At 39.2% G+C, this 25,671-nt stretch overlaps 1 protein-coding gene across 2 annotated transcripts in view; it reads left to right on the top strand.

Annotated features, from left to right (window-relative positions):
• The window catches only part of LOC100338469 (E3 SUMO-protein ligase RanBP2), a 72,989-nt gene extending 48,114 nt beyond the window's left edge, over positions 1-24,875 (top strand). The window contains exons 20-30 of one of the 2 annotated variants that reach the window (XM_051834522.3): positions 800-5,606; positions 6,155-6,232; positions 8,553-8,723; positions 9,286-9,378; positions 11,775-11,953; positions 16,401-16,605; positions 18,039-18,140; positions 21,127-21,272; positions 22,239-22,512; positions 22,637-22,968; positions 23,649-24,875. In XM_051834522.3, the coding sequence (XP_051690482.3) occupies positions 800-5,606; positions 6,155-6,232; positions 8,553-8,723; positions 9,286-9,378; positions 11,775-11,953; positions 16,401-16,605; positions 18,039-18,140; positions 21,127-21,272; positions 22,239-22,512; positions 22,637-22,968; positions 23,649-23,954 (6,693 nt within the window). In that variant the 3' untranslated portion in view covers positions 23,955-24,875. The remainder of the gene's footprint in view (positions 1-799; positions 5,607-6,154; positions 6,233-8,552; positions 8,724-9,285; positions 9,379-11,774; positions 11,954-16,400; positions 16,606-18,038; positions 18,141-21,126; positions 21,273-22,238; positions 22,513-22,636; positions 22,969-23,648) is intronic. The other variant, XM_051834527.3, reaches the window with a different exon arrangement.
• The last annotated feature ends 796 nt before the right edge of the window (positions 24,876-25,671 follow it).

Raw genomic sequence — 25,671 nt, 5'->3', positions numbered from 1 at the left:
TTTAATTGAGTTATTCCTTTAAAGGAATAAATTCAGGTTCAGTTCTTAAATTTATATGTTGCTGAATATAAAGATATTAATGCAGAAGTTATACTTTTTAGTAACCTTATTTTGTGTTAAAATAAATTTGAACATTTAGAATATTTTAATTAGAATGGTGATAGTTTTGGGTTCTTGACCATTCTGTTTTGATAGAAATAAGATTAGAATGTTCTTTTTAAAACACTGTATGGTAAGTACTTCTAGGCCTAATATAAATATTAAGACAATATTGCAGCAGTAGTTGAATGTGTGGGCTTTGAGGGTTGATAGCATGTAGACCCTTGATTTTCTCTTTACTTTGACCATTCACAAGTTTCTTAACCTCTTTGTGTATCAGTTGCCTTGTGTAAAATGAGCATAAGTCTTTTAATTCATAGTTTTTGAGAATATTAAGATATATCTAAAATGCTTAGAGCTGTGCCTAAATTGCCATGTTAGTACATGTTTACTAAATGTTATAATGTTCATCATCAGCAGCATCAGTAGTGTTAGTATTTTTTAATAAATTATTTAGTAAGGAACATATTTGCTCTTTGAATTTATTGTAGAGGTAAATTTTTTAAGATGGTGTCATTTGTTGATTTTTGTTATGTACTGAGTAATAATGCTGTCTTCTCTTAATGATGTACTTTGTACCCTAATGATATTTCTTTCAACTGATAGTACTCAAGTTTGAGGTTTGTGATAGTTGGTTTGTATCTAGCTATTTATAGTTTTTAATACAATCTGTAAAACATTTTAACTTTTTTTCTTTTAGGGTCCGGTTTATGGCATGAATAGGCTTCCACCCCAACAGCATATTTACGCGTATTCACAGATGCACACACCACCAGTGCAAAGCTCATCTGCTTGTATGTTCTCTCAGGACATGTATGGTCCTCCATTGCGTTTCGAGTCTCCTGCAACAGGAATTATGTCACCCAGGGGTGATGATTATTTTAATTACAGTGTTCAGCAGCCAAACACAAACCCATCCTTGCCAGAACCAGGATATTTCACAAAACCACCTCCAGTGGCAAATCATGCTTCAAGATCTGCCGAATCTAAGGTTATAGAATTTGGAAAAACAAGTTTTGTTCAGCCTGTGCCAGGTGAAGGAATAAGGCCGTCATTGACAACACCCGCACATACAACACAACCACCTCCTTTTAAGTTTAACTCGAATTTCAAGTCAAATGATGGTGACTTCACATTTTCCTCACCTCAGGTTATGACGCAACCCCCTTCTGCACCTTATGGTAGTAGTGAAAGGCTTTTAGGTCTCCTGACTTCAGATAAACCTTTACAAGGAGAGTGCTATAGTGGTCCAAAGCCAATTCCTAGTCAGACCATCGGGCCTCGGAATACATTCAATTTTGGAAGCAAAAATATGTCTGGAATCTCATTTACAGAAAACATGGGGCCAAATCAGCAAAAGAATTCAGGGTTCCGTCGAAGTGATGACATGTTTACTTTCCATGGACCAGGGAAGTCAGTGTTCGGGACACCTGCTCCAGAGCTGGCGAGCAAGAACCATGACACAGACGCAGGCAGTGCCCATGGTGATGAGGATGAGGATGGCCCGCACTTTGAGCCCGTGGTCCCTCTTCCTGATAAAATCGAAGTGAAGACTGGTGAGGAAGATGAAGAAGAATTCTTCTGTAATCGTGCAAAATTATTCCGCTTTGATGGAGAATCCAAAGAATGGAAGGAACGTGGGATTGGCAATGTAAAAATACTGAGGCATAAGACATCTGGTAAAATTCGTCTTCTGATGAGGCGAGAGCAAGTATTGAAAATCTGTGCAAATCATTACATTAGTCCAGATATGAAATTGACACCAAATGCTGGATCAGACAAATCTTTTGTATGGCACGCCCTTGATTATGCAGATGAGTCGCCGAAACCAGAACAGCTGGCTATTAGATTCAAAACTCCTGAGGAGGCAGCGCTTTTTAAGTGCAAGTTTGAAGAGGCCCAGAGCATTTTAAAAGCCTCAGGAACTAACTTAGCAACAGCACCAAATGAGACTATCAGAACTGTAAAAGACTCCACAAGTCATGACAACAAGGATATTTGTAAATCTGATGCTGGAAACATGAATTTTGAATTTCAAGTTGGAAAGAAAGAAGGGTCTTGGTGGGGCTGTAACAGCTGCTCCTTGAAAAATGCTGCAACTGTGAAGAAATGTGTATCATGCCAAAATCTAAACCCAAGTAGTAAAGAGCTCCTTGGCCCACCATTAGTTGAAACAGTTCCTGCTCCTAAAACTGGCCCAGCGAATGCTCAGGATAGATTTGCCTCAGTGGCTCCAGTGAAAGAAGGTTATTGGGACTGTAGTGTTTGTTTAGTAAGGAATGAACCTACTGTATCTAAGTGCAGTGCATGCCAAAGTACAAAATCTGCTAACAAAACTGGGTCTTCATTTGTTCATCAGGCTTCCTTTAAATTTGGCCAGGGAGATCTTCCTAAGTCTGTCAATAGTGACTTCAGGTCTGTGTTCTCTATGAAGGAAGGACAGTGGGATTGCAGTTTGTGCTTAGTGCGGAATGAAGGGAGCGCTGCAAAATGCATTGCCTGTGAGAATCCAAGAAAACAGAGTCTACCTGCCTCTGCTGTTGCAGCTCCTGCCTCTTTCCAGTTTGGTACTTCAGAGACAAGTAAAGCACCAAAGAGCGGATTTGAGGATGTTTTTGCCGAGAAGGAAGGACAGTGGGACTGCAATGTCTGCTTGGTGCGAAATGAACCAGATGCTACAAAATGCATTGCCTGTCAGAATCCAGCTAAACCAGGCCCACCTGCTGCTGCTGCAGCCCCTGCCTCTTTCCAGTTTGGTACTTCAGAGACGAGCAAGGCTCCTAAGAGCGGATTTGAGGGGATGTTCGCCAAGAAGGAAGGACAGTGGGACTGCAGTTTGTGCTTAGTAAGAAATGAAGAGACTGCTACCCAATGTATTGCTTGTCAGAGTCCAAACCCGCAGAACCAGCCTACTTCTGCTGTTCCAGCATCTGCCTCTGCAGAGACGAGCAAGGCTCCAAAGACTGGACTGGAAGGACTGTTCCCCAAGAAGGAAGGACAGTGGGATTGTAGTGTTTGCCTTGTACAAAATGAAGGTTCTTCCTTAAAATGCGTGGCTTGTGGTGCCTCTAAATCAACTCATAAGCCCATTGCAGAAACTCCCTCAGCTTTCACATTGGGCTCCAAAACAAAGTTAAGTGACTCTTCTGCAAGTCAGGTAGAGACAGGATTCAAAAGTAACTTTTCAGAAAAAGCTTTTAAATTTGGCAGTACGGCAGAGCAAGGGTTTAAGTTTGGACATGCAGATCCAGAAAATGCACCGTCATTTACATTTCAGGGTTCTTCTAATACAGAATCCAAGTCAACAAAAGAAGGGTTTAGTTTTTCAATTCCTGTGTCTGCTGATGGCTTTAAATTTGGTATTCAGGAACAGGGAAATCAAGAGAGGAATGAGAAACACCCTGAAAATGACACTGGTTTCCAGGCACAGGATGCTAGTAGCCAAAAGAATGGTAGTGGTGTGATCTTTGGTCAAAAAAGTAGCACTTTTACCTTTGCAGATCTTGCAAAGTCAACTTCAGGAGAAGGATTTCAGTTTGGCAAAAAAGACCCCAATTTCAAGGGATTTTCGGGTGCTGGAGAAAAATTATTCTCATCACAGAGTGGTAAAATTGCTGATAGAACCAACACTTCTGCTGATCTTGAGAAAGATGATGATGCCTATAAGACTGAGGAAAATGATGACATTCATTTTGAGCCAGTAGTTCAGATGCCTGAAAAAGTAGAACTTGTAACAGGAGAAGAAGATGAAAAAGTTCTGTATTCACAGCGGGTGAAACTGTTTAGGTTTGATGCTGAGATAAGTCAGTGGAAAGAACGGGGCTTAGGCAATTTAAAAATTCTCAAAAATGAGGTGAATGGAAAACTAAGAATGCTGATGCGAAGAGAACAAGTCCTAAAAGTGTGCGCTAATCATTGGATAACAACTACAATGAACCTGAAGCCTCTCTCTGGATCAGATAGAGCGTGGATGTGGTTGGCTAGTGATTTCTCTGATGGTGATGCCAAACTAGAACAGCTGGCAGCAAAATTTAAAACACCAGAGCTGGCTGAAGAATTCAAGCAGAAGTTTGAGGAATGCCAGCGACTTCTGTTAGATATACCACTTCAGACTCCCCATAAACTTGTAGATACTGGCAGAGCTGCTAAGTTAATACAGCGAGCTGAAGAAATGAAGAGTGGACTGAAAGATTTCAAAACGTTTTTGACAAATGATCAGACAAAAGTCAGTGATGAAGAGAGTAAGAGTTCCGACGCAGGGTCGGCCAATGCTTCAGATACAACAATCAAGCCAAATCCTGAAAACACGGGGCCCACGTTAGAGTGGGACAACTATGATTTAAGGGAAGATGCTTTAGATGATAGTGTAAGTAGCAGTTCAGTACATGCTTCTCCATTGGCAAGCAGCCCTGTGAGGAAAAATCTTTTCCGCTTTGGTGAGTCAACAACAGGATTCAACTTCAGTTTCAAGTCTGCTTTGAGTCCATCTAAGTCTCCTGCCAAGTTGAATCAGAGTGGGACTTCAGTTGGTACTGATGAAGAATCTGATGTGACTCAAGAAGAAGAGCGAGATGGCCAGTACTTTGAACCTGTTGTACCTTTACCTGACCTAGTAGAAGTATCCAGTGGTGAGGAAAATGAGCAAGTAGTTTTTAGTCACAGAGCAAAACTCTATAGATATGATAAGGATGTTGGTCAGTGGAAAGAAAGGGGCATTGGTGATATAAAGATTTTACAGAATTATGATAATAAGCAAGTTCGTATAGTGATGAGAAGGGACCAGGTATTAAAACTTTGTGCCAACCACAGAATAACACCAGATATGACACTGCAAAATATGAAAGGGACAGAAAGAGTATGGGTGTGGACTGCTTGTGATTTTGCAGACGGAGAAAGAAAAATAGAACATTTAGCTGTGCGTTTTAAACTACAAGATGTTGCAGACTCATTTAAGAAAATTTTTGATGAAGCAAAAGTAGCCCAAGAAAAGGATTCTTTGATAACACCGCACGTTTCTCGGTCAAGCACTCCTAGAGAGTCACCATGTGGCAAAATTGCTGTAGCTGTGTTAGAAGAAACCACACGAGAAAGGACGGATTTAATTCAGGGTGATGACGTAGCAGACACAACTTCCGAAGTTGGAGAAGGGTCTAGCACAACTGAAACAACAACAAAAGCAGTGGTTTCTCCTCCCAAATTTGTGTTTGGTTCAGAGTCCGTTAAAAGCATCTTTAGTAGTGAAAAATCAAAGCCATTTGCATTCGGCAACAGTTCAGCCACTGGGTCTTTGTTTGGATTTAGTTTTAATGCACCTTTGAAAAATAACAACAGTGAAACTAGTTCAGTAGTCCAGAGTGGATCTGAAAGAGAACTGGAACCTGCCAAGTCTGAACTGTCGAAGAGCTCTGATCTCAAACATCCTTCAGATGGCAAAGCCAGAAATCTCTTGGCTTCCTTTCCAAAGGAAGAAGCCTCAACCAGTTACATCTTTAAAACACCAGAAAAGGGTAAGTGCTTAGTTTTTAGAGTTAAGCAGTTTTTTTCTTTTAATGTTCTTTATGTAGACTCTCTGTAGAATAGTACTGTTATTCATAGTTGGATTGTAAACATTGCTTTGTAAACCCAAAAAATATTTCTGATTTTTTACCTCAGGTTCACCCATGAGTATTCACACAGCAGCAGATGTTGTTTATTTGCTAGCGATTTCAATAATTAGAAGATATTGATAGCATATACGGTAGAGTGAAAGAACCCCAAACAGCTTAAAGAGCCCTGTACTTGATTCATGAGTGTTAACTGAGCCTTTGTAAAGTGTTCATTCTCCAATTTATTATTAGCACTCAAAAAGCATTATGTTTTTCAGAAATTCACATATGGGTTAGTCTTACCACCATTTTTTACACCTTTTATTAAGTAAGCAAAAAAATAGAACCACTATGTTAGATGAATAGATTAAGACAACTAGATGAATATCAATTGAGAGACTGTCTTTTTATATTTTAAAATCCTATTTGTTTCCCAAAATGTTCAAAAATGAATGCTCTTTATTTTCTAGGATTTAATTTTAGCCTTTTTAAATCTAATCCAATGGCTTTTTGGACCAGCACCCCTTCCTCACAGCCTGAGAGTGGAGGTATAGAAACAGTATTCTCCAGTATGAGATGGCGAGCAGCTGGTAGTCCTTAGTAAAGTGGTTGTGGCTGTGTATGATTCAGTACTTAACAACATGCATGTTTGAGAATGCCAGTTTACGTAGAGTATCTTTTGACTGATGATGTGGTACCCTTTACTGCTGTTTTTAAAAGATTTACTTGGATTCATGTTTTCTCCTTACCCATTGTTTTTTTGCTGTGTTGTCCTTTATTGCTTTATTATTTCAACTCTGGTAAATGAAGATTATGTTTTGCCTAACCTTTGTCTTTAGCCACTAATGTCTGCCCGTATTCAAACCTTGTGGCAGCAGCATGCTTACAATATGAAACAGTGCACTCTGTAGGGCTCTCTTTTTTTGTCAGCTGTATTTGAAAATAGACCGTATTTTAAGCGCCATCATTGTATAGCTTGTATGTTTTGTATGTAGCACTGATGGCTTGCAAAAGTACAATGGTGCTGCTAGAGTGGAGCAATTGAAAGTGGGATCTGTTGCAGATCTTCAAGAGCAAGGTTGGAGAAATGAGCTCACCATCAGTGTCTGATAACACAATTTGAGCATGCCAAACAGTACAGTGATAAAGGGCAGTCTGATTTCTGGGGCCTTCCATTTCAGAATATACCAGTTATTACTAGTGAAGGTAGTTCTTAGAATCTTTTATTCCTTTTTTTTATTAAAATTTATTTATTTACTTGAAAAGCAGAGAGGCAGAGAGAGAGAGAGAGAGATCGATCTTGCATCCACTGGTTCACTCCTCAAATGCCTGCAACTGCCGGAGCGGGGCCAATCCGAAACCAGGAGCCAGGCGCTTCTTCCGAGTCTCCCATGCGTGTGCAAGGGCCCAAGGTCTTGGGCCATCTTTAACTGATCCAGCAGTGGAGAAGCCAGGACATGAACCATGGCAATATGGGATGTCGGCGCTGCAGGCGAAGGCTTTACCTGATACGCCACAGCACAGGCCCCCAGAATCTCTTATTCTGAAAGAAATTGTGTGAAAAAGGTGGACGTTATAAACTGAATATATACTTGTGGTGCACAGTCTCTGTGGATACTAGGTTAAGACTCTGACCTGAGAGTGAATTTACCACTATGGTTACCAAAGGACAGTTTGAATCTGGTAAGATCATAGTTTCTTGAGACCTTAGAACTGAAGACCTCAGACATAAGGATACCAAAGTCTTGAAAGCTTGTCTGATTTACCCAAGACATCTTTACCAGCTAATAACAGAACCAGAACAAGAATCTGTATTTTATGGTGTTCTGTATTAGCTAGAATTGTTACTAAGTTTTTGTAATGGAGGGGCTTTAGTTTTCTAGAGCAGTTCATCCATTAGAAATAAAAGGTGACCTGTGTATGCAATTTAAGATTTTCTAGTAGCCACATTAAATAAAGGGGGGGGGGGGGGACAGGTTAAGAAAAGGGAAACATGAAATTAATTTAATAATACATTTGATTTAACCCATTTTGCCCAAAACATCACTTATAATTATATAGAAAGTTAGATGTTTTAAGCATTCTTTTTTTTATACCAAGTTTTCAGACTGTAGTGTGTATGTTTACACTTACAGCATATTTCATTGTAGGTTTGCCACCTTTCAAGTGTTTAACATGTGTTAGGCTATGATATTGGATGGTATAACTCTAAAGAACATCTTCCCAGTACTAGGTCATGCCAGCATACTTCTGTTCTTCTAGGAAGACCACAACAGACTATATACAGAATTGATTTTCTCCCTGTCATTTTTTGGCCCTTTCATTGATGGACTGGGGAGGGAGAAATTTTTTAAAGATTGTTTAATTTGAAAGAGTGACAGAAATAGCCTGGTGAAGGAGGAGAGTAGTTCATTCCCTAAATGCCCACAGCAGCCAATGTCCAGACCAGGCCTATGTCAGGAGCCAGGAACTCCATTCAGGTCTCTCTCATGAGTGGCAGGGGCCCAGGCACGTGGGCCGCCATTGGGCTTTTCCAGGCACAGTAGCACAGAGCTGGATTGGAAACGGAGCTTCCTGGACTAGAACTGACGCACATATGGGATGCTGGCATCGCAAGGCAGCAGCTTTACCCTCTGTGCCACAATGCTGGCCCTCTTTGATTTTAAATAGATGTGGTCACTAGAGGTTTTCGGTAGAACACTGAATCAGGATGCGAATTCTAATTCTAATTATTTTAGAGCTCTGCCATCAGAGCCATGTGTGTTTTTATCAGTATGCTGTTTTAATCCCCAGCTAGGTTCCATTTCAGCTAGAATGTTAATGTTAATTCTTAACACCTTTATCTTTTTTTTTTAACTTGTGTTATAGCAAAAGAGAAGAAAAATTCTGCAGATCTTCCTCCAGATGATGATGTTCTCATTGTGTATGAACTAACCCCGACTCCTGACCAGAAAGCCCTTGCAGCGGAGCTTAAACTTCCTCCAACTTTCTTCTGCTATAAGAATAGACCAGATTATGTTAGTGAAGAAGAGGAGGATGGTAAATCCTTTGTCATTTTGAAAGTTTTCTGTTCCCACCAATCTTAGTAATTGACAGTATGGTTTATTTATTTAAAGCTTGCCTCTTAGAACTCATCACTGATACCCTTACAGGTAGATACTTAGTGTTGGGATGTATGAAAATAGTCAATAGATGTAACGAGCAAATGAATGGCATTCATCTAGCAACTTTTTGGGGGCAGCTATCATATGCTGAGCAGGCATTTTTTAAGAGAATTGAAAGGGCACACAGGGTTCCAATGACAGAAAATTTTGTGTGCCATTTAAAAGTTTTTAAGCTAGATAGCTACATTCCTAGCCAAGCCTCAACGTGATAAATTGACAGTGGATTGGGTTGTGGGACAGGAGCTTTGAAAATGTAGAAGTGATATCAGAGCAGTTCATAATCAGAGGAAATTCTGAGCAGAAGCTGTGACAGAAGGAGATGTAGACTTGGTAAAATGGGCTGCTATTTAGATGGGGAGAGTGACATTGAAGATAGCAGACTAGGAAAAGACCCAGACTTACTAGAAATTATTAAATATAATCGATTTTACTTTAAGACGAAGATTTTGAAACAGCTGTCAGAAAACTTAATGGAAAACTCTATCTGGATGACTCAGAAAAATGTAAGCCCTTGGAAGACAATCTAACAGGTATGTTAAGTATAAGGAACTACCGTGATATTTTCAACAAATCTACTTAAAAGCAACTGCTTAGTCTAATCATTTCTGTAATTATCAATTTTACTTATATGACTGTGATGATTGAAAGTATTTTAAAATTATACTAGGTGTAAAACATTGTTTTCCTGGTGGTTTTTATTCTCCATTAGCATTCACAGGTTGTTTTTTTTTTTTTTTTTTTTTTAAGATTTACTTATTTCCAGTGACTTGAACAGCCCTTGTCTTGACTGTCGGAACAGTTTATTATTTTTTAATTATTTTTTCTACTTAATACCATTGGTTGAACTCTTAACATAGAATTAATCATAAGGGTATAAAGTCAAGTGAAAATAGATCCCAATAAAAAATAAGAGTGGGAATAAGAGAGGAAGGAGCTATACAGTTCTGCACACATTCCCTTGGACCTACCCCTAAGTGTAAAGCTAAAAACTTGCCATGGGACTCCAAATCCCTTAAGCTGGGTGGTACTAATTCCATCTTAATGTGTTAAAGTGATCATATTAAGTATATAGTTGATCATATAGATAGGATTAAGTGTCAAAGGGATCACATAAATAAGACCAAGTGTCTGGTAATAACAATAGATAGAATTAAAAAGGAGAGGATGTTCTAACATGGGAAGCAGGCCACACAGCAAACTCATAGAATGACAAATGCACTCAACAGCACTCTGACCTAAGAATCATAAATTAAGGCATTTGGATCTGGCTAAAAAACCCATGAGAGCATTTCAGGCACGGAAAGCCAAGACACTGTGGCAAAAAATGTTCTACATGAAGGATCTCCGTGAGTGAGATCCCAGTGGAAAGAGAGGAGAGAACTTCCACTTTGCTTATGGCCCTGTCTAAATACTGACAGTCTGTGGACTCAAGGCTTCTGTAACATTGGCAGCTCATGTCAGGATCCTTGGGTGGTCACTGACATCATAAATAAGATGTCAGTTGTTAGATCAACAACAGGAGGCACTGTGTACTTACTCCCCATGTAGGACCTCTGTCCTTAATGAGTTGTACTATGAGAATTAACTGTAAAACTTGTTTTCAAACAGTACTTTATACTTTGTGTGTGGGGGGGGTGCAAACAGTTCAAATCTTTACTTAGTATAGAGTTGGTCTTCTATATAAAATTAATTAAAAACGAATCTTAATGAAGAATGGGATGGATGGGAGAGGGAGCAGGAGGTGGGACGGGAGTGGGGATGGGGGAAGAACCACTATATTCCTAAAGCTGTACCTATGAAAACTGTATTCATTAAATAAAAGCTTTCTTAAAAAAAAAAAAGATGTATTTATTGAGGCCGTGATCACAGGTTGCTGGTGTTTTTTTTTTTTGTTTGTTTTTGTTTTTTTTTTTTTTTAAAGATTTATCTATTGAGGCTGCTTTGTGGCAAAGCATGTTAAGCTGTTGTCTGCAGCCCCAGCATCCCATATGGGCTCTGGTTTGAATCCTGGCTGCTCCACTTCTGATCCTACTCCCTGCTAAAGCACTTGGGAGAACAGCAGAAGAAAGCCCAAGTGCTTGGGCTCCTGTACCCATATGGGAGCCATTTTGGCAGGGAACCAGTGTATGGAAGATTCTCTCTCTCTCTTTCTCTCTCTCTCTCATTCTTTCAAATAAGAAAATATATAAGAATATTAAAATTTTTTTTCTTTTTTAAATATTTATTTATTTATTTGAAAGTCAAAGTTACATAGAGAGGCTCCATCCTCTGGTTCACTCCCTAATTGGCAGCAATGGTTGGAGCTGCACCAATCGGGCATCAGGAGCCGGGAGCTTCTTCTGGGTCTTCCGCACAGGTGCAGGGCCCAAGGGGTTAGTTTATCCTTTACTGCTTTCCCAGGCCATAGCAGAGAGCTGGATTGGAAGTGGAGCAGCCAGGTATCAAACTGCTGCCCATATGGGATGCTGGCACTGCAGGCAGAAGCTTTACCCACTGTGCCACAGTGCTGGCCCCACAGGTCATTTTTTAAAATATTTATTTGAAAGGCAGAGTATTAGAGAGAAAGGGAGAAGACAGAGAGCAGGATTGTTCTTCCGCTTAACTCCCCAAATGGGCCCAATAGCCAGGCTGAGGCCAGGAGCCAGGAACTCCATCCTGGTCTCCCAAATGGGCCCTCTGCTGCTGATTTTCTAGGCACATTAGCACAGAGCAGGATTGGAAATGGAGCAGCCAGGATTCCAATAATTTGAATGGCATTCTAGTATGGGATATCAGTGTTGCAAGCAGTCCAATCTGCTGTGGCACAATCCTGACTCATGCATAGGTCTTTTTACTGTGATTTATATTACATTGAGGACAGCTGTTGTGGAATAATCGAATTTCATCCTAAATGTTTTCTTCTGTTTGTGTTGTATGTATGTTTCAGATCCTGAGAAAGAATGTGTTATTGTTTGGGAGAAGAAACCAACAGTTGAAGAGAAAGCAAAAGCAGATACCTTAAAGCTTCCACCCACATTTTTTTGTGGAGTTTGCAGTGATACTGATGAGGACAATGGAAATGGGGAAGACTTTCAGTCAGAGCTTCAGAAAGTTCAGGAAGCTCAAGTAAGAAAGGCTTCCGTTGTTTAATTTTGGTTACCTTGCCTTTGTTGGTTCAGTAAATTCAGAACTCCAACGTGACAATAGGGATTCAGTTACTTTTACCTCACAAAGTCTACATGAACAGGAAGCTATAGTCAGGAGCCAGAGCTGGTTATTAAAACCCAGATACTCCTTTGTGGGACACAGGCTAAATACTTGCCTCTAATTTTCTTTTTCATTAGGTGTGTCCATGCTGTTTTTCATTACTTTGTTTTTGTCTTCTTACCACCTCTTCTGAATTATTTGAAAATTTTTCAGATTTCAGAATTTATTATATTTTTGACTGTTTCTTAGTTTTTTAATGTTTGCTTTAGAGACACATGTACCAAACAGAAACTGTTTAGAATTGTGTTCCTCTCAATTCAAATTAAAATATAGTTGCATTTGAATTATAGGTTTTTGGCCGGCGCTGCAGCTCACTATGCTAATCCTCTGCCTTGCGGCGCCGGCACACTGGGTTCTAGTCCCGGTCAGGGCGCCGGATTCTGTCCCGGTTGCCCCTCTTCCAGGCCAGCTCTCTGCTGTGGCCAGGGAGTGCAGTGGAGGATGGCCCAAGTACTTGGGCCCTGCACCCCATGGGAGACCAGGAGAAGTACCTGGCTCCTGCCGTCGGATCAGCGTGGTGCGCCAGCCGCAGCGCGCCAGCCGCGGCGGCCATTGGAGGGTGAACCAAAGGCAAAGGAAGACCTTTCTTTCTGTCTCTCTCTCACTGTCCACTCTGCCTGTCAAAAAAAAAAAAAAAAAAAACTATAGGTTTTTAACACTCCATGATGATGATGGTAGTTGTCATATATTGCAGTTACGTACAACAAAAATTTGGTCAGTTGCATTTTGCTCTCGGTAGCCTTTTTTTATATGTGTATAAAGATTTATTTATTTGAAAGGCAGAGTGATAGAGAATGAGAGAAAGAGAACTTTCTGTCTGCTGGCTCATTCTCCAAATGGCCCAGTGTCTGAGTCTGAGCCAGGATGAAGCCAGGAGCCAGTCACTAAATCCTGCCCTCCTGTATAGGTGGCAGGGGCCCAAGCATTTGGGCCATTGTCTGCTGATTTCCCAAGTACATTAGCAAGGAGTTGCTTCAGAAGTAGAGCAGTTGGGACTTGAACCTGGTGCTCTGATACAGGTACAGGATTCCAGTGGCACCACAACAGTGGCCCTCAATACTCATATATTCTTCTGAACCTGAAAGCTAAGGACAGTTTTATTCACCTGGGTCCTTGCCATTGTTGTTATTAGTTCATTCCAAGCATTCTAAGACTTCACGTATGCTCTCTTTTCACTTCGTATATACAGAACTTCCATGAGCATTTTCTTTAAAGTGGGTTTACTAATGGGACTTATTCTTAGTTTTCCTTTGGGTAAAAATGTCTATTTTTCTTTCAGTTCTAAAATATTATTTTGGTGAGATAAGGTACAAGATTGACAGTTTTCTTTCAGCACTTTAAAAATGTTTCAGTATCTGATTATGTTAGTTCTTTGTGTATTCTGGATGTACATCCTCACCAAATAGTTTGCAAATGTTTTCTTCTATGTGGTTTCAGTTTTCATTCTCAGTAATGTCTTTCATGGAGCAGTAGTTTTTAATTTTAATGAATTCCAAGCCTTTTTATCCTTTGATGAATCATACTTTGATATTAGATTTAAAACATCATCACTTAACCATACATTGCCTGTATTTTTCACCTTTGTTATATTCTAGAAAGTCTGTAGTTTTTACATTTCTTTGGTACATTTTGAATTCATTTTTTGTAAGGTTGAGATTTATTTTTTACTTTGTGAATGTTCAGTTCCAGCGCCATTTGTAGAAAGACTAGTTGAATTGCCCTTGCTCCTTGTCAGTGATCATCTGACTGTATTTATGTGGCTTCTGTTCTGTTCCACCATCTGCTTGCCTGTTCTTCCATCGGTACCACAGCATCTCAGTTAACAGAGCTTTGCAGTGTGTCTTGTGGTTGGATAGTGTCAGTCCTCTGACTTTATTCTTTAGTATTGTGCTGTCCATTCTGTGTCATTTGTCTTTATATATAAACTTTCAGATTAGTTTGTCTATCTACAAAACAACTTCTGAGATTTTGAATTTTTGATTCTGATTTAGAATTGTGTTGAGTCTGCAGGTAAATTGAGGAGAACTGACTTTTTTTTTTTTTTTTAAGGTTTATTTATTTGTAAGGCAGAGTTACAGAGAGGTTGGGAGGGACAGAGATCATTCATTTGTTAGTTCCCACCCAAATGGCTGCAACAGCTAGAACTGGGTCAGGTCAGAGCCAGGAGCTTCATTGAGGTCTCCCGCCTGAGTGCAGGGCCCCAAGTACTTGAGTCATCTTCCACTGCTTTCTTAGGCACGTTAACAAGGAACTGGATCAGAAGTGAAGCAGCAAGGACTTACACTGGTGCCCATATGTGATGCTGGCCTCACAGCCGGTGGCTTGATGCACTGCACAACAATGCTGGCCCAGAGCTAACATCTTAATATTGAATGTGGAACATCTATTTCTATTTCCTTTAATTGCTTTCATCACAGTTTTATACTTGTCCTCGTGTAGATGAATGTATTTTCATATTTTGTTAAATTTATACTGTCATGGGTTTTTTTGTTTTTAATGTAAATGGGACTGTGTCTTAAATTTCAAATTCTAGTTGCCACCAGTATTTAAGAAGGCAGTTGACTATTTGAAAGGCAAAGAGAGAAAGACTCCATCTGCTGGTTCATCCCCCAAATGGCCATTGCATACCAGGGCTAGATCAGGCCAAAGCCAAGAAGCAGCCATGTAAGTGACAGGGACCCAAGGACTTGAGCCATCAATCCTCTGCTACTTCACAGGCACATTTGTCAGTGGTCTGGATGGGAAGGTCGGCACCCCAGTATGGGGTGCAGGCTTTCTAAGTGGCTGCTTAGACCTGGTGCTGTTCCACTTCTGACCCAGCTCTCTGCTATGCCTGGGAAAGCGGTAGAAGATGGCCCAAGTGCTTGGGCCCCTGCATCCTTGTGGGAGACCCAGAAGAAGCTCAAGACTTCGGATCAGCTCAGCTCTGACTGTTGTGGTCATTTGGGGAGTGAACCAGCAGGATGGAAGACCTCTCTCTTTGTCTCTACCTCTCTAACTCTGTCTTTCAAATAAATAAAATAAATCTTTTTAAAAGAAAAATCTAGAATTTTTTTCCAGCTAATATTTCTCTTAATGACTTAAAGCTTAATTTAATCGTGGTTTGAGAGTGTATATTGTGTGATTTCTGTTCTTTCAAATTGTTTGATGTGTTATATATCTTAGAATAGGTTTTTTGTCTTGGTAAATGTTTTATGTGAGTTTATTAACAATGTTCTGTTGTTAGTTAGATGTCATCCTTAAAATCTATTTCTGTTAATGTATCTTTCATTTGTAAAATTCCCATTTGGTTCTTATATATATATAACTGTTCATTTGCTGAGAATTTCTGTCTTCATTTGTTTTAAGAGTATTTTTCATTACTTCTTGTGCCATTGTTTTAATGGCTTTTTTTTTTTTTTTTAAGATTTTATTTTATTTGAGAGGCAGTTACAGAGAAAGAGGGACATACAGAAAGGTGTGTCATCTGCTCATATGGGATGCCAGCATTGCAGGCAGCAACTTAATCCACTATGCCGCAACACTAGCTCTTTGAATGACTTCTTTAAAATATTTTTTGCAGTTCCAGAACATGGACATTGAATGACTGCTTCTTCCTCTGGCCAAAAGGAGCTGGCTTTTCTTGAGACTTTTATGTTTGTGCCATTGGCAGTCTCAGCAGTTTGTGCTGCTCTAGCACCCAGGCTGGAATATAGGAGAGGCATAAAACCTCCACATGGATCTCACTACCAGATTATCCTTCTGCTCCTGTGTTACTTAACCCATCTGCTTTCATCCACCTTTCAGAGGCTTTGTACATTTTTTAGTCTACATGTTTAGTTCTAGGTTTTGGGAGACATAAATTGAAGTATCCTTTTTCTGTTTTGTCCAGAAGTCCAAGTCTTCAGTTCTTTTGAAATAGCTTGTAGGGGGGCTGGCGCTGTGGCATTGTGAGTGAAGCAGCCGCTTGCAGTGCCAGAATCCCACATGGGCTTTGGTTTTTGTCCCGGCTGTTCCACTTCTGATCCAGCTCTCTGCTATGGTCTGGGAAAGCAGTAAAAGATTGCCCAAGACTTTGGGCCCTGCACCCACCTGGGAGACTTGGAATAAGCTCCTGGCTTCAGATCGGCGTAGCTCTGGCCGTTGCAGCCATCTAGGGAGTGAACCAGCAGATGCAAGACCTCTCTATCTCTCTGCCTCTCCTTTTCTCTCTGTGTAAATCTGACTTTCAATAAATAAATAATTAAAAAAAAAAGAAATAGCTTGTAGGGTGATTTTTGTAAAACAGTATTTAATGGCTTAGTATTTTATTACTTCCTCTTTGCAGAAATCCCAGAGTGAGGAAATCGCCAGCACAGCAGATGGTGTATGTACAGGTGGGACTGAAGTGACTGCTCCGTCGTTAGGGAAATCTGAAGAACCTGATTCTGTTGCCAAATGTATTGGTTCACCACCTGTTTCCTGTGGAGCTGCAGACAAGCCTGTGGATTTGTCTACTAGAAAGGAAATTGAGCCAGGTTCTACAAGCCAAGGTAAAACCGAATATATGTTTAAGTCATTACATAAAGGAGAATACCTGTGTGTTTGGAAGAATAGACTTGAAGGTACATCCTATAAACTTCCTTTAAAGCGAGTTTGAGGTATATAAGGGACGTCAGATTTAATAGTGTCAGAACAGTCGTACTTCTCCACCAGCAAGGAAAGTGAGCAAGCATTTTTATGATTAGAATTGTGGTTATTAGGAAATACAAAGCACTGGGACTCTAGCCTGTCTGCCTGAGTGTTAAAAAAAAGGCAATGTAGTTTGTGTACATGGTAATTTCCTTTTATGATATTTTAATTCAGCTTGGAGTAGGTTATCACTTAGGTATCTGATCCTGAGAGTATTTTAATTAACGGAAGTAGTTGTAGAAATATTACAATAATGGTTTAAAATTTGTGTGATAGTACTTAAACATCTGTTTTTCTCTGTTAACCTCAAAACTTAAAAAATTATCTAATAGTAATAATAGTTGTATTCTTTCTCCCTTATTTTTCCATTTCAGTGGTTGTTGGTAGAGCGGTGTCTCTAAATTATAGCACTTTTTGTACATGTACATTATCTACGTTACCTAATCTCTTTTTCAGAAGTGTTCCTAAATAAGTCACAAAAACATTTATAGGCATTTTAGGATCTTGATACACTAGAAGAGAAAGACCAGGACCTCATTTTCAGAGATTGTTTTGCTATACATTGGCAGCATTAAGACAGGGCTTTAGTAGTAGTAATTTTTTTTTTTTTAAAAGATTTATTTATTTGAAAGGCAGAGGCAGACAGAGGTCTTCCATCCGCTGGTTCATTCCCCAGATGGCCACAATGGCCAAAGCTGTACTGATCCGAAGCCAGGGGCCAGAAGCTTTTTCTAGGTCTCCCACATGGATGCAGGGGCCCAAGGACTTGGGCCATCTTTTACTGCTATCCCAGGCCATAGCAGAGAGCTGGATAGGAAGTGGAGCAGCCAGGACTTGAATCGGCGTCCATATATGTGGCCAGCATTGCAGGTGGCGGCTTTACCTGCTATGCCACAGTGCCGGCCCCTCTGGTAGTATTTTTTATGACTAAGTTTAAATGATAGTGAACACAGTAAGGCTTGCCTTTGATCCAATGCTTGTTTTGGGGTACAGAAGATTCTACAAAGGTGAAACTCCATAGTTCTATAAGTTGCTTAATGCTGATTTGTATTTCTTTATAGAAGATGATTTTTGTCATACTTTTGGTATAGTGTTGTAATATTCATTGGGAATAACATTTGTAAACATAATAAAGCTGACTGCTCAGAATTTGATGCTTTTACCAGATTATACTTGCTAATCCCCCTCACCCTGTAATATGGGAGGTTCTCGTATTCTGTCCAAGTCCTGGACAGAGCTTTGCTTTTTTGTGTATGTCAAGTGAAATAATCAATTGTTCTTTTCCTTTTGCCAGTGGAAAGCAAAACAGTTTCATTTGGATTTGGAAGTAGCACAGGGCTTTCATTTGCAGATTTGGCTTCCAGTAATTCTGGGGATTTTGCTTTTGGTTCTAAAGGTAAGATCAGAAGGAGAGATTTTAATCATCATGTTATATAATCAGTCAAGCACAACTGAAATAACTACTCTTTTGTTATAATGTAGTAATAACTAAAGTCAGAAGTTTCCTTACCTCTCTCTGGCTTAGTTGGTATAGGGTTTTAATATGAAGGTTGCCTACATTTTATTATTTTTGATGTTTATGAATGTAAGACATTTTTCCTTAATTTAGTAAAAGTCCTGCTGATGGTTTTCCCCATTCTGAAAAACAATCATTTTTCAGTTTTGGAATAATTCCAACTTTGGTAACACTGCTCTTAGCAATATATACTTTTTGGTAATATTGTTGTCTTAATTATACATACTTTTAGGCTGCTTTATTATTTTATAAAAACTTTATTTTTAAATTGATTTCGATTTTACTTGCTAGAAATATTTGAAACTACAAATCCCCCGCAATTGGTTTTTAAAAGACCTATTTATTTATTTGAAAGACAGATCAACAGAAAGTCAAAGGGAGGGAGAGACAGACACCTTCCATCTGCTGGTTCACTCCCCAAATGGCTGCAATAGCTGGGGCTGGACCAGGCCAAACCCAGGAGTCAAAAAGTACATTCTGGTCTTGCACTTGTGTGGCAGGATCCCCAATATTTGGTTTGTCATCTGTTTTATTTTGTTCCTTTGTTTTCAGTTTGGTCTGAAAGTCCCATTCATACAGGATTATTGGTCATTCTGTATCTGTTGTACAACATTTCGTGAAAAATAATCTAAGAATAATAAGAATGGGTTTGACCCTGCTTTGACAAAGATTGCTGTTTTATTCATACTTTGTTTCATTTACATGCACACACAATAGAAGCCTAGATAGACAACTCTTACCTAGAACTTTTGTCTCAAAATTGTTACTGACTATTCAGTAACTAATCTTCTGTACTTATCTTTGTGAATTTTATCTCCTGGTTCTATTAGATAAGTGCTTTTTAGCTCTTAGTTTTATAATTGAATTACTTGGGAGTTTTTAAGAAAGAACTGCATGACAGTTATATTGGTATCTTATGCATGGGTCTCAGACATTGGTATTTTACAAATGTTCCTGACATGATCTTGATGTGCACCCAGGATATGGAACCACTACTTTGGAAGAATTTAGAAATTTTCTGTCACATGTCTTCCTAGGTTTTCAAGTTTCTGTGTGAGAGCTGCGCACCTGTGTCTTGCACATCAGTGATTGCTGTTCTCAGAAAGCCCCTACACAACCTGCGGTTGTGCTTTTCTTGAACATATCTCTCCTTTGCCATTTCCTTCTGATATGTTCTTCAGAATTACTCCCCTTCCCTTAAATCTGTATTAGAAAGAGTGGCTATTTTATTCATTGCCTTTCTTCAGGTTGCAGAGTTACCTTTTATGTGGTCTCTGAAATTTTTGCCTTAGTGGTTTTGTAGCAGGAGGTATAGGGCAGCAATTTATCAGTAGATAACTAAAGGTGTTTTACAGGGGTGGGTGGAGAACCTTTTATCTGACAAAGGCCATTTGTAAAGAGTATTGGAGCTCTTTACAACTTACAAATTATCTTGCTGTAGGTTTACTGAATTTCAAGTCCCTCCTGCAGGTGCCTTGGCAGGGCCACATGACCATGATTTTGCAGGCTGGCCTGGGAGGTTTCCCAACTCCTAAAAGATAATGGGTAATGTTAGGTTGAGTCATCTCGATTGAGGTGGATAGTAGGGAAGTTTCTGGTTTGCACCTTCTGTTTTGCGGGGGAGGTAACATCTTGGTTCCCCCACATGGAAGTAGGGAGTCTTTTCAGTACCTGTAGCTGTCTGGTACTCTTGAAGGTAATTGGAGTTAGTGAATTCTAAGGCCCAACACCAAGTACTTGAAGAAAAAGTTGAGGTACAGAAGTTATTACTACATATATAGACTATTGTGGCTAGTTTAGAAGTAACAGGTCGGCCTCTTTGAGGACATATTTTTAGGTTTAAAAATTGCATTTCTCATGTGATGAAAGGTTTTAAGAAATAACATGCCTAGATAAATTTTTTTTATTTTAATTTTATTTATTTTTTTGACAGGCAGAGTGGACAGTGAGAGAGACAGAGAGAGAGAAAGGTCTTCCTTTGCCGTTGGTTCACCCTCCAATGGCCACCGCGGCCAGCGTGCTGCGGCCGCCGTACTGCACTGATCCAATGGCAAGAGCCAGGTGCTTCTCCTGGTCTCCCATGGAGTGCAGGGCCCAAGCACTTGGGCCATCCTCCACTGCACTCCCTGGCCACAGCAGAGAGCTGGCCCGGAAGAGGGGCAACCGGGACAGAATCCGGCGCCCCGACCGGGACTAGAACCTGGTGTGCCGGCGCCGCAGGAGGATTAGCCTAGTGAGCTGCAGCGCTGGCCTAGATGAGTTTTAAGAAATTAGTTTATTACTAGAATTTTTTAAAAATATTTATTGGAAAGGCAGAGTGACAGAGCGAGAGGAAGAGACAGAGAAAGAGATCTTCTATCTGTTGGTTCACTCTCCAAATGGCTGCTCTGGTCATGGGTGTGCCTGGCCAAAGCCAGAAGGCAGGAATTGCATCTGGGTCTCTCATGTTGGGGTGGCAGGGGCCCAAGTACTTGGGCCATCTTCTGCTGCTTTCCCAGGCACTTTCGCAAGGAGCTGGATTTGAAATGGAGCAGAGCAGCCCAGACTCAAACCAGTGCTATGATACAGTTTGCCAGCATTGCAGGTGTTGACTTAACCCTTTAGGGCCCCATTACTGGAAGTTTCAGTTTAGTAATGTGACGCTTACTGAAGGCAGAGAATCTTAGCTTATGTGTGTGTAAGGGTAAAACGGTCTAAATGTGTGGTGTTTTCACAGAATGACTTGAATTTGCCAAAATAACATAATTTGTAACACTTTAAGTATATATCTCACCATTGGAAATTAGATGCATTGGTAATCTAAGTGTGATTTGGAAAAGTATTAAAGAAATAGACCATTGTTTAAGTAACTTAATTTATTCATCAGATAAAAATTTCCAGTGGGCAAATACTGGTGCAGCTGTATTTGGAGCACAGACAACCAATAAAGTTGGTGAAGATGAAGATGGTAGTGATGAAGAGGTAGTTCATAATGAAGATATCCACTTTGAACCAATAGTGTCATTACCAGAGGTAAACATTAAGGATTGGAATTTTTGCTAATTTTTTCATATACTGTTAGTGTATCATTTTTTTTTCATAACATGCTTCTGGAGACAAAAAATATCTAATCTCACACTTGACAACATCCTTTCAATAAAAAGTAACCTTGCTATAGATAAAGTCTAAAGTAGTTAACCATATAAGCTTCTTTAACTCAGTAGTTAGGGAGATTATAGAACCCATGAGAGCTTTTTGTGTGGATAACTAGGTTTTATTTTTCTTATGTTGTTGATCTTAGTTATGATTAAAGCTGACCTGAAGAGAGCAGTTTATGTGAAAAGTTCTCATGTTTTAATGTCTTTTGTTTTTTTTTTTTTTCCTTGAGAGATGGGTAACATTTGAACAGAAGCATAAGAAATTGTTAGTGAATCAAGACAAACACATTTGAAAGAAAGGAACTGTGTATTAGCATGTTAACAAGTCATAACTATTTTTTCTGATAGTTTGAAAATCTTTAGTTATAGAACAGTGGGTTTTAACCCGTATCACATTTATACTTGCAGAAATTTATTTTGTTGTTCCTAGTTGGAATTGACTCAATAAAATCGGCAAAACTGAACCCACAAAAGTAAATATAAATAACCTTTACATTTTTTGAACAAGATTATTGTTTTAGGAAAATTGTCCTCTTTTTTTTTTAGCCTGGATCAGTGGTTGATGTTTCTCTTCAGGAACAGGGACTTCTTGAAACTTTTTGTTTACAATATAGGAAGCAATTTTTAAAATGCAAATGAATACTGTTTAAAAGAAAACTATTTAATAATAAATTTGCTCCCTCCTGCTTCAACCAAATCAGATGAATTTGTTGTGCCTGGATATTTACCAGTGAGCACATTATGATGTTAACGTCATTACAAAGAAAATGTCTTAAAGAATTTGAATATTTGAAACTTGTTATATGCAACAGCTTATAGGTAATTGCTTCTGCTAATCCAGGTAGAAGTAAAATCTGGAGAAGAAGATGAAGAAGTTGTGTTTAAAGAGAGAGCCAAACTTTACAGATGGGATCGTGATGCCAGCCAGTGGAAGGAGCGTGGTGTAGGAGACATAAAGATCCTTTGGCATAGGATGAAGAACTATTATCGGATCCTAATGAGGAGAGACCAGGTCTTCAAAGTGTGTGCAAACCATGTTATTACCAAAACAATGGAATTAAAACCCTTAAATGTTTCAAATAATGCTTTAGTTTGGACTGCTTCAGATTATGCTGGTGAGTTTCTATTTGGGAATGCTACTTTTCATTTTTGGTCTTTCCTGAACCCATAACAAACATGTTATTCAGTTGGTAGTGATTATTTTAATCTTAAAGGTATTCTCCATTTTTATCCCAATAGATGGAGAAGCAAAAGTGGAACAGCTTGCAGTGAGATTTAAAACAAAAGAAATGGCTGATTGTTTTAAGAAAAAGTTTGAAGAATGTCAACAGAATTTATTGCAACTCCAGAAAGGGCATGTTTCACTGGCAGAATTGTCAAGAGAGACCAACCCTGTGGTGTTTTTTGACATTTGTGCCGATGATGAACCTTTAGGGCGTATAACCATGGAGTTATTTTCAAACATCGTTCCTCAGACTGCTGAGAACTTCAGAGCACTGTGTACTGGAGAGAAGGGCTTTGGTTTCAAGAACTCCATTTTTCACAGAGTAATTCCAGATTGTCTTTGCCAAGTAAGTATGATTGTCCATCAGAATTGAAATCTAGAGAAGAGTGTGTGCTGCATAAACTCAGGAAGTTGAGTGTTCCTTCCTGATCTTATGCTGTAGTGTGAAAATTTCTGTAGATTGCCCACACATTAATTGGTTTTATCACCCTAATTCCTAGCTCTGCCAAAAAGTTTCAACCTAAATGGGTCTGAATTTTCTGTTAACTGGGGTGTAAGAGGGTGGGGAAGTGATGGACGTTTTAATTTCTTAATTGTCTTTCAAAAATACATATTTCTTAGTTTTCAAAGAGCTTTTTTGGGGGAGGGAGTGCAAAGATTTATTTCCTTGTTTAAAAGACAAAGTGAGAGAGACCTTCCATCTGTTGGTTCACTCCCCAGATGCCCAGAACAGTAGAGTTGGTCAATGCATGGGTGTCAGGGCTCAGATACTTGGGCCATCTTCTGCTTTCCCAGGTGCTGTAGCAGGAAGCTGGTTTGGAAATAGAGCTGCCTGGACTTGAACCAGCACTCCAATATGGGGTGCTGGGATTACAGGTGGCAGTTTAACCTACTGAGTCACAATGCTGGCCCCTTAAGTTGCATTCTTCAGGAAGCTGGTTGTTTAGGACTTAGCCTGCAGTGATGAATTCTGTGTGTAATTCAGTGTTTGACTGAGAATTCCTAGTAATTAAATTTTTCTTTCAGGGGGGAGATATCACCAAACATGATGGAACAGGAGGAAAGTCTATATATGGAGATAAATTTGAAGATGAAAATTTTGATGTGAAACACACTGGTCCTGGCTTGCTGTCAATGGCCAATAGGGGCCCAAATACCAATAATTCTCAATTTTTTATAACACTGGGAAAAGCAGAACATTTGGACTTCAAGCATGTAGTATTTGGGTTTGTTAAGGATGGCATGGATACTGTGAAAAAGATTGAGTCATTTGGTTCTCCTAAAGGGTCTGTTAGTCGAAGAATTAGCATCACAGAATGTGGACAGATATAAAATCATTGGGTTTTTTGTAGTAAATTTTATCTGTATAAGCAGTTGAATCAAAGCTTAGCTGTTACAATATGGTAATTATGTTCAGCTTTTGAAAATGGACGTTTCCAATGTATAAATGTACAATTGCAGCTCATAGCTGTTGTCACTTTTTAATGTGTTATAATTGACCTTGCATGGTGTGAAATAAAAGTTTAAACACTGGTGTATTTCAGGTGTACTTGTGTTTATGTACTCCTGATATATCTGTAATAAAATGGAATAGTAATAATAATCTTGTTAAAAGCAATATACCTTCACAGACTATTGAAGGGATTAAATATATGCAATTTAATTTTAATTCCTTTAAATATATGTGGACTTCCAGCATGGAAATACTTAACATTTGAGTAAGGGACCACAACTTGGATAATTTTATTTTGGATCTGAAATATATTTGGTAACCTTAACTGTTGGTGTGCTCATTTATGCATAGAGACTCATTTATGAATGGGTAGTGCCACAGAAGGTAGAGTTAACCAAAGTGCTCTTCTGTAATCTTACACCTCTTGTATAGTTTACAAATGAACTTTTAAGTAGAGTACCTTCTTTGCCTAAAATATATAGCTTCTGTGCCCTTTCAAAGGTGTTAAATTAATTTTTTATATTTTAAGCAAATTGACTATTTCCTTTTTTAAAAAAAGAAAACAAACTTTTTTGTCATCTGTCTCTACTACCTCAGCAATTTCAACTTGGTCCTGATGATAGAAATTGAATTTTTCCTTGCAGTTATTGTGATAAAGTATGAATATTTTTAAAGGTCTATACCATGTTCTTTGGTTAAAGATTTGCTTTATACTAGATTGTTGCAGTATCTTTTTCTGGTGACTTTTGTAGCAGAAATAAAGTGACAATTGACAACAGTCATGATATTTAAAAAGTTCATTACTTGTGCATCTAGTTGTCTGTTCATTCTAGTATTAGACTGAAGTACAGAGGGCAATTAAAGGTCAGTACTGTTAACTCAAGCTGCCGCGTAATTTCCAGAGCCCCCGAAGGAATACTTCCCAAGTTTGATACACTGAAATGCAGTTAAAAGTGGCTTGTGTCACAAGTTAGGCAAACTGCTTTAAAACATGTTCTTACTGGCAGACTTCACGTAGAACCACAAAGAACCCAGTCAGAGCAGAAAATTGTGTGTATTGTGATCATGAGTATTGACCGTCTTCCACCCTGTGTGCCTCTCAGTGAGACAGTTCCTTGTTCCCTGTGTGGTGACGTGGAAATGGGGCGTCATGCAGAGAATGCCATGCAGCCGATGGCAGGGATGCCACGCGTGGTGTGTGTGAATAATGAATGATTGAATACCAGCACTAAATCAACTTGAAGCTGCCAGAAGTAACCCAGCCGCAACAGTTCAGGTGAATTACCTGAACCTTGAAGGGAACCGTGAACTGCATACGTGCACATTTAATACTTAGAGTCGGCTTCTTTGCAAACCTATGTAATATAAATTGATTAAAAGTGAGTTCTAACTTTTCTGCTGAGGCAGTTGATGCAATAGTCATGCTTTTAGGGTAAACTGTAAGTAAATGCAAGTGCTTTTTAGACTTTTTACACTTTGGTGGTGTCCTAAATTAGGCATTAAAGTTACAGACTTAAAGCTTTAAAAAAGTTGATAAAATAACATATAAATTAACCTTTCCAGTATTAGTATTCCAAAGCTGCTAAAAGTGGCTAG

Source organism: Oryctolagus cuniculus, chromosome 2 (assembly GCF_051225735.1).
Source record: "Oryctolagus cuniculus isolate XC-2025 breed Fujian yellow rabbit chromosome 2, ASM5122573v1, whole genome shotgun sequence".
NCBI classification, from domain to species: Eukaryota; Metazoa; Chordata; class Mammalia; order Lagomorpha; family Leporidae; genus Oryctolagus; species Oryctolagus cuniculus.
Note: the sequence above shows the minus strand (reverse complement) of the source record. Positions and strands in the feature narration are given on the sequence as shown.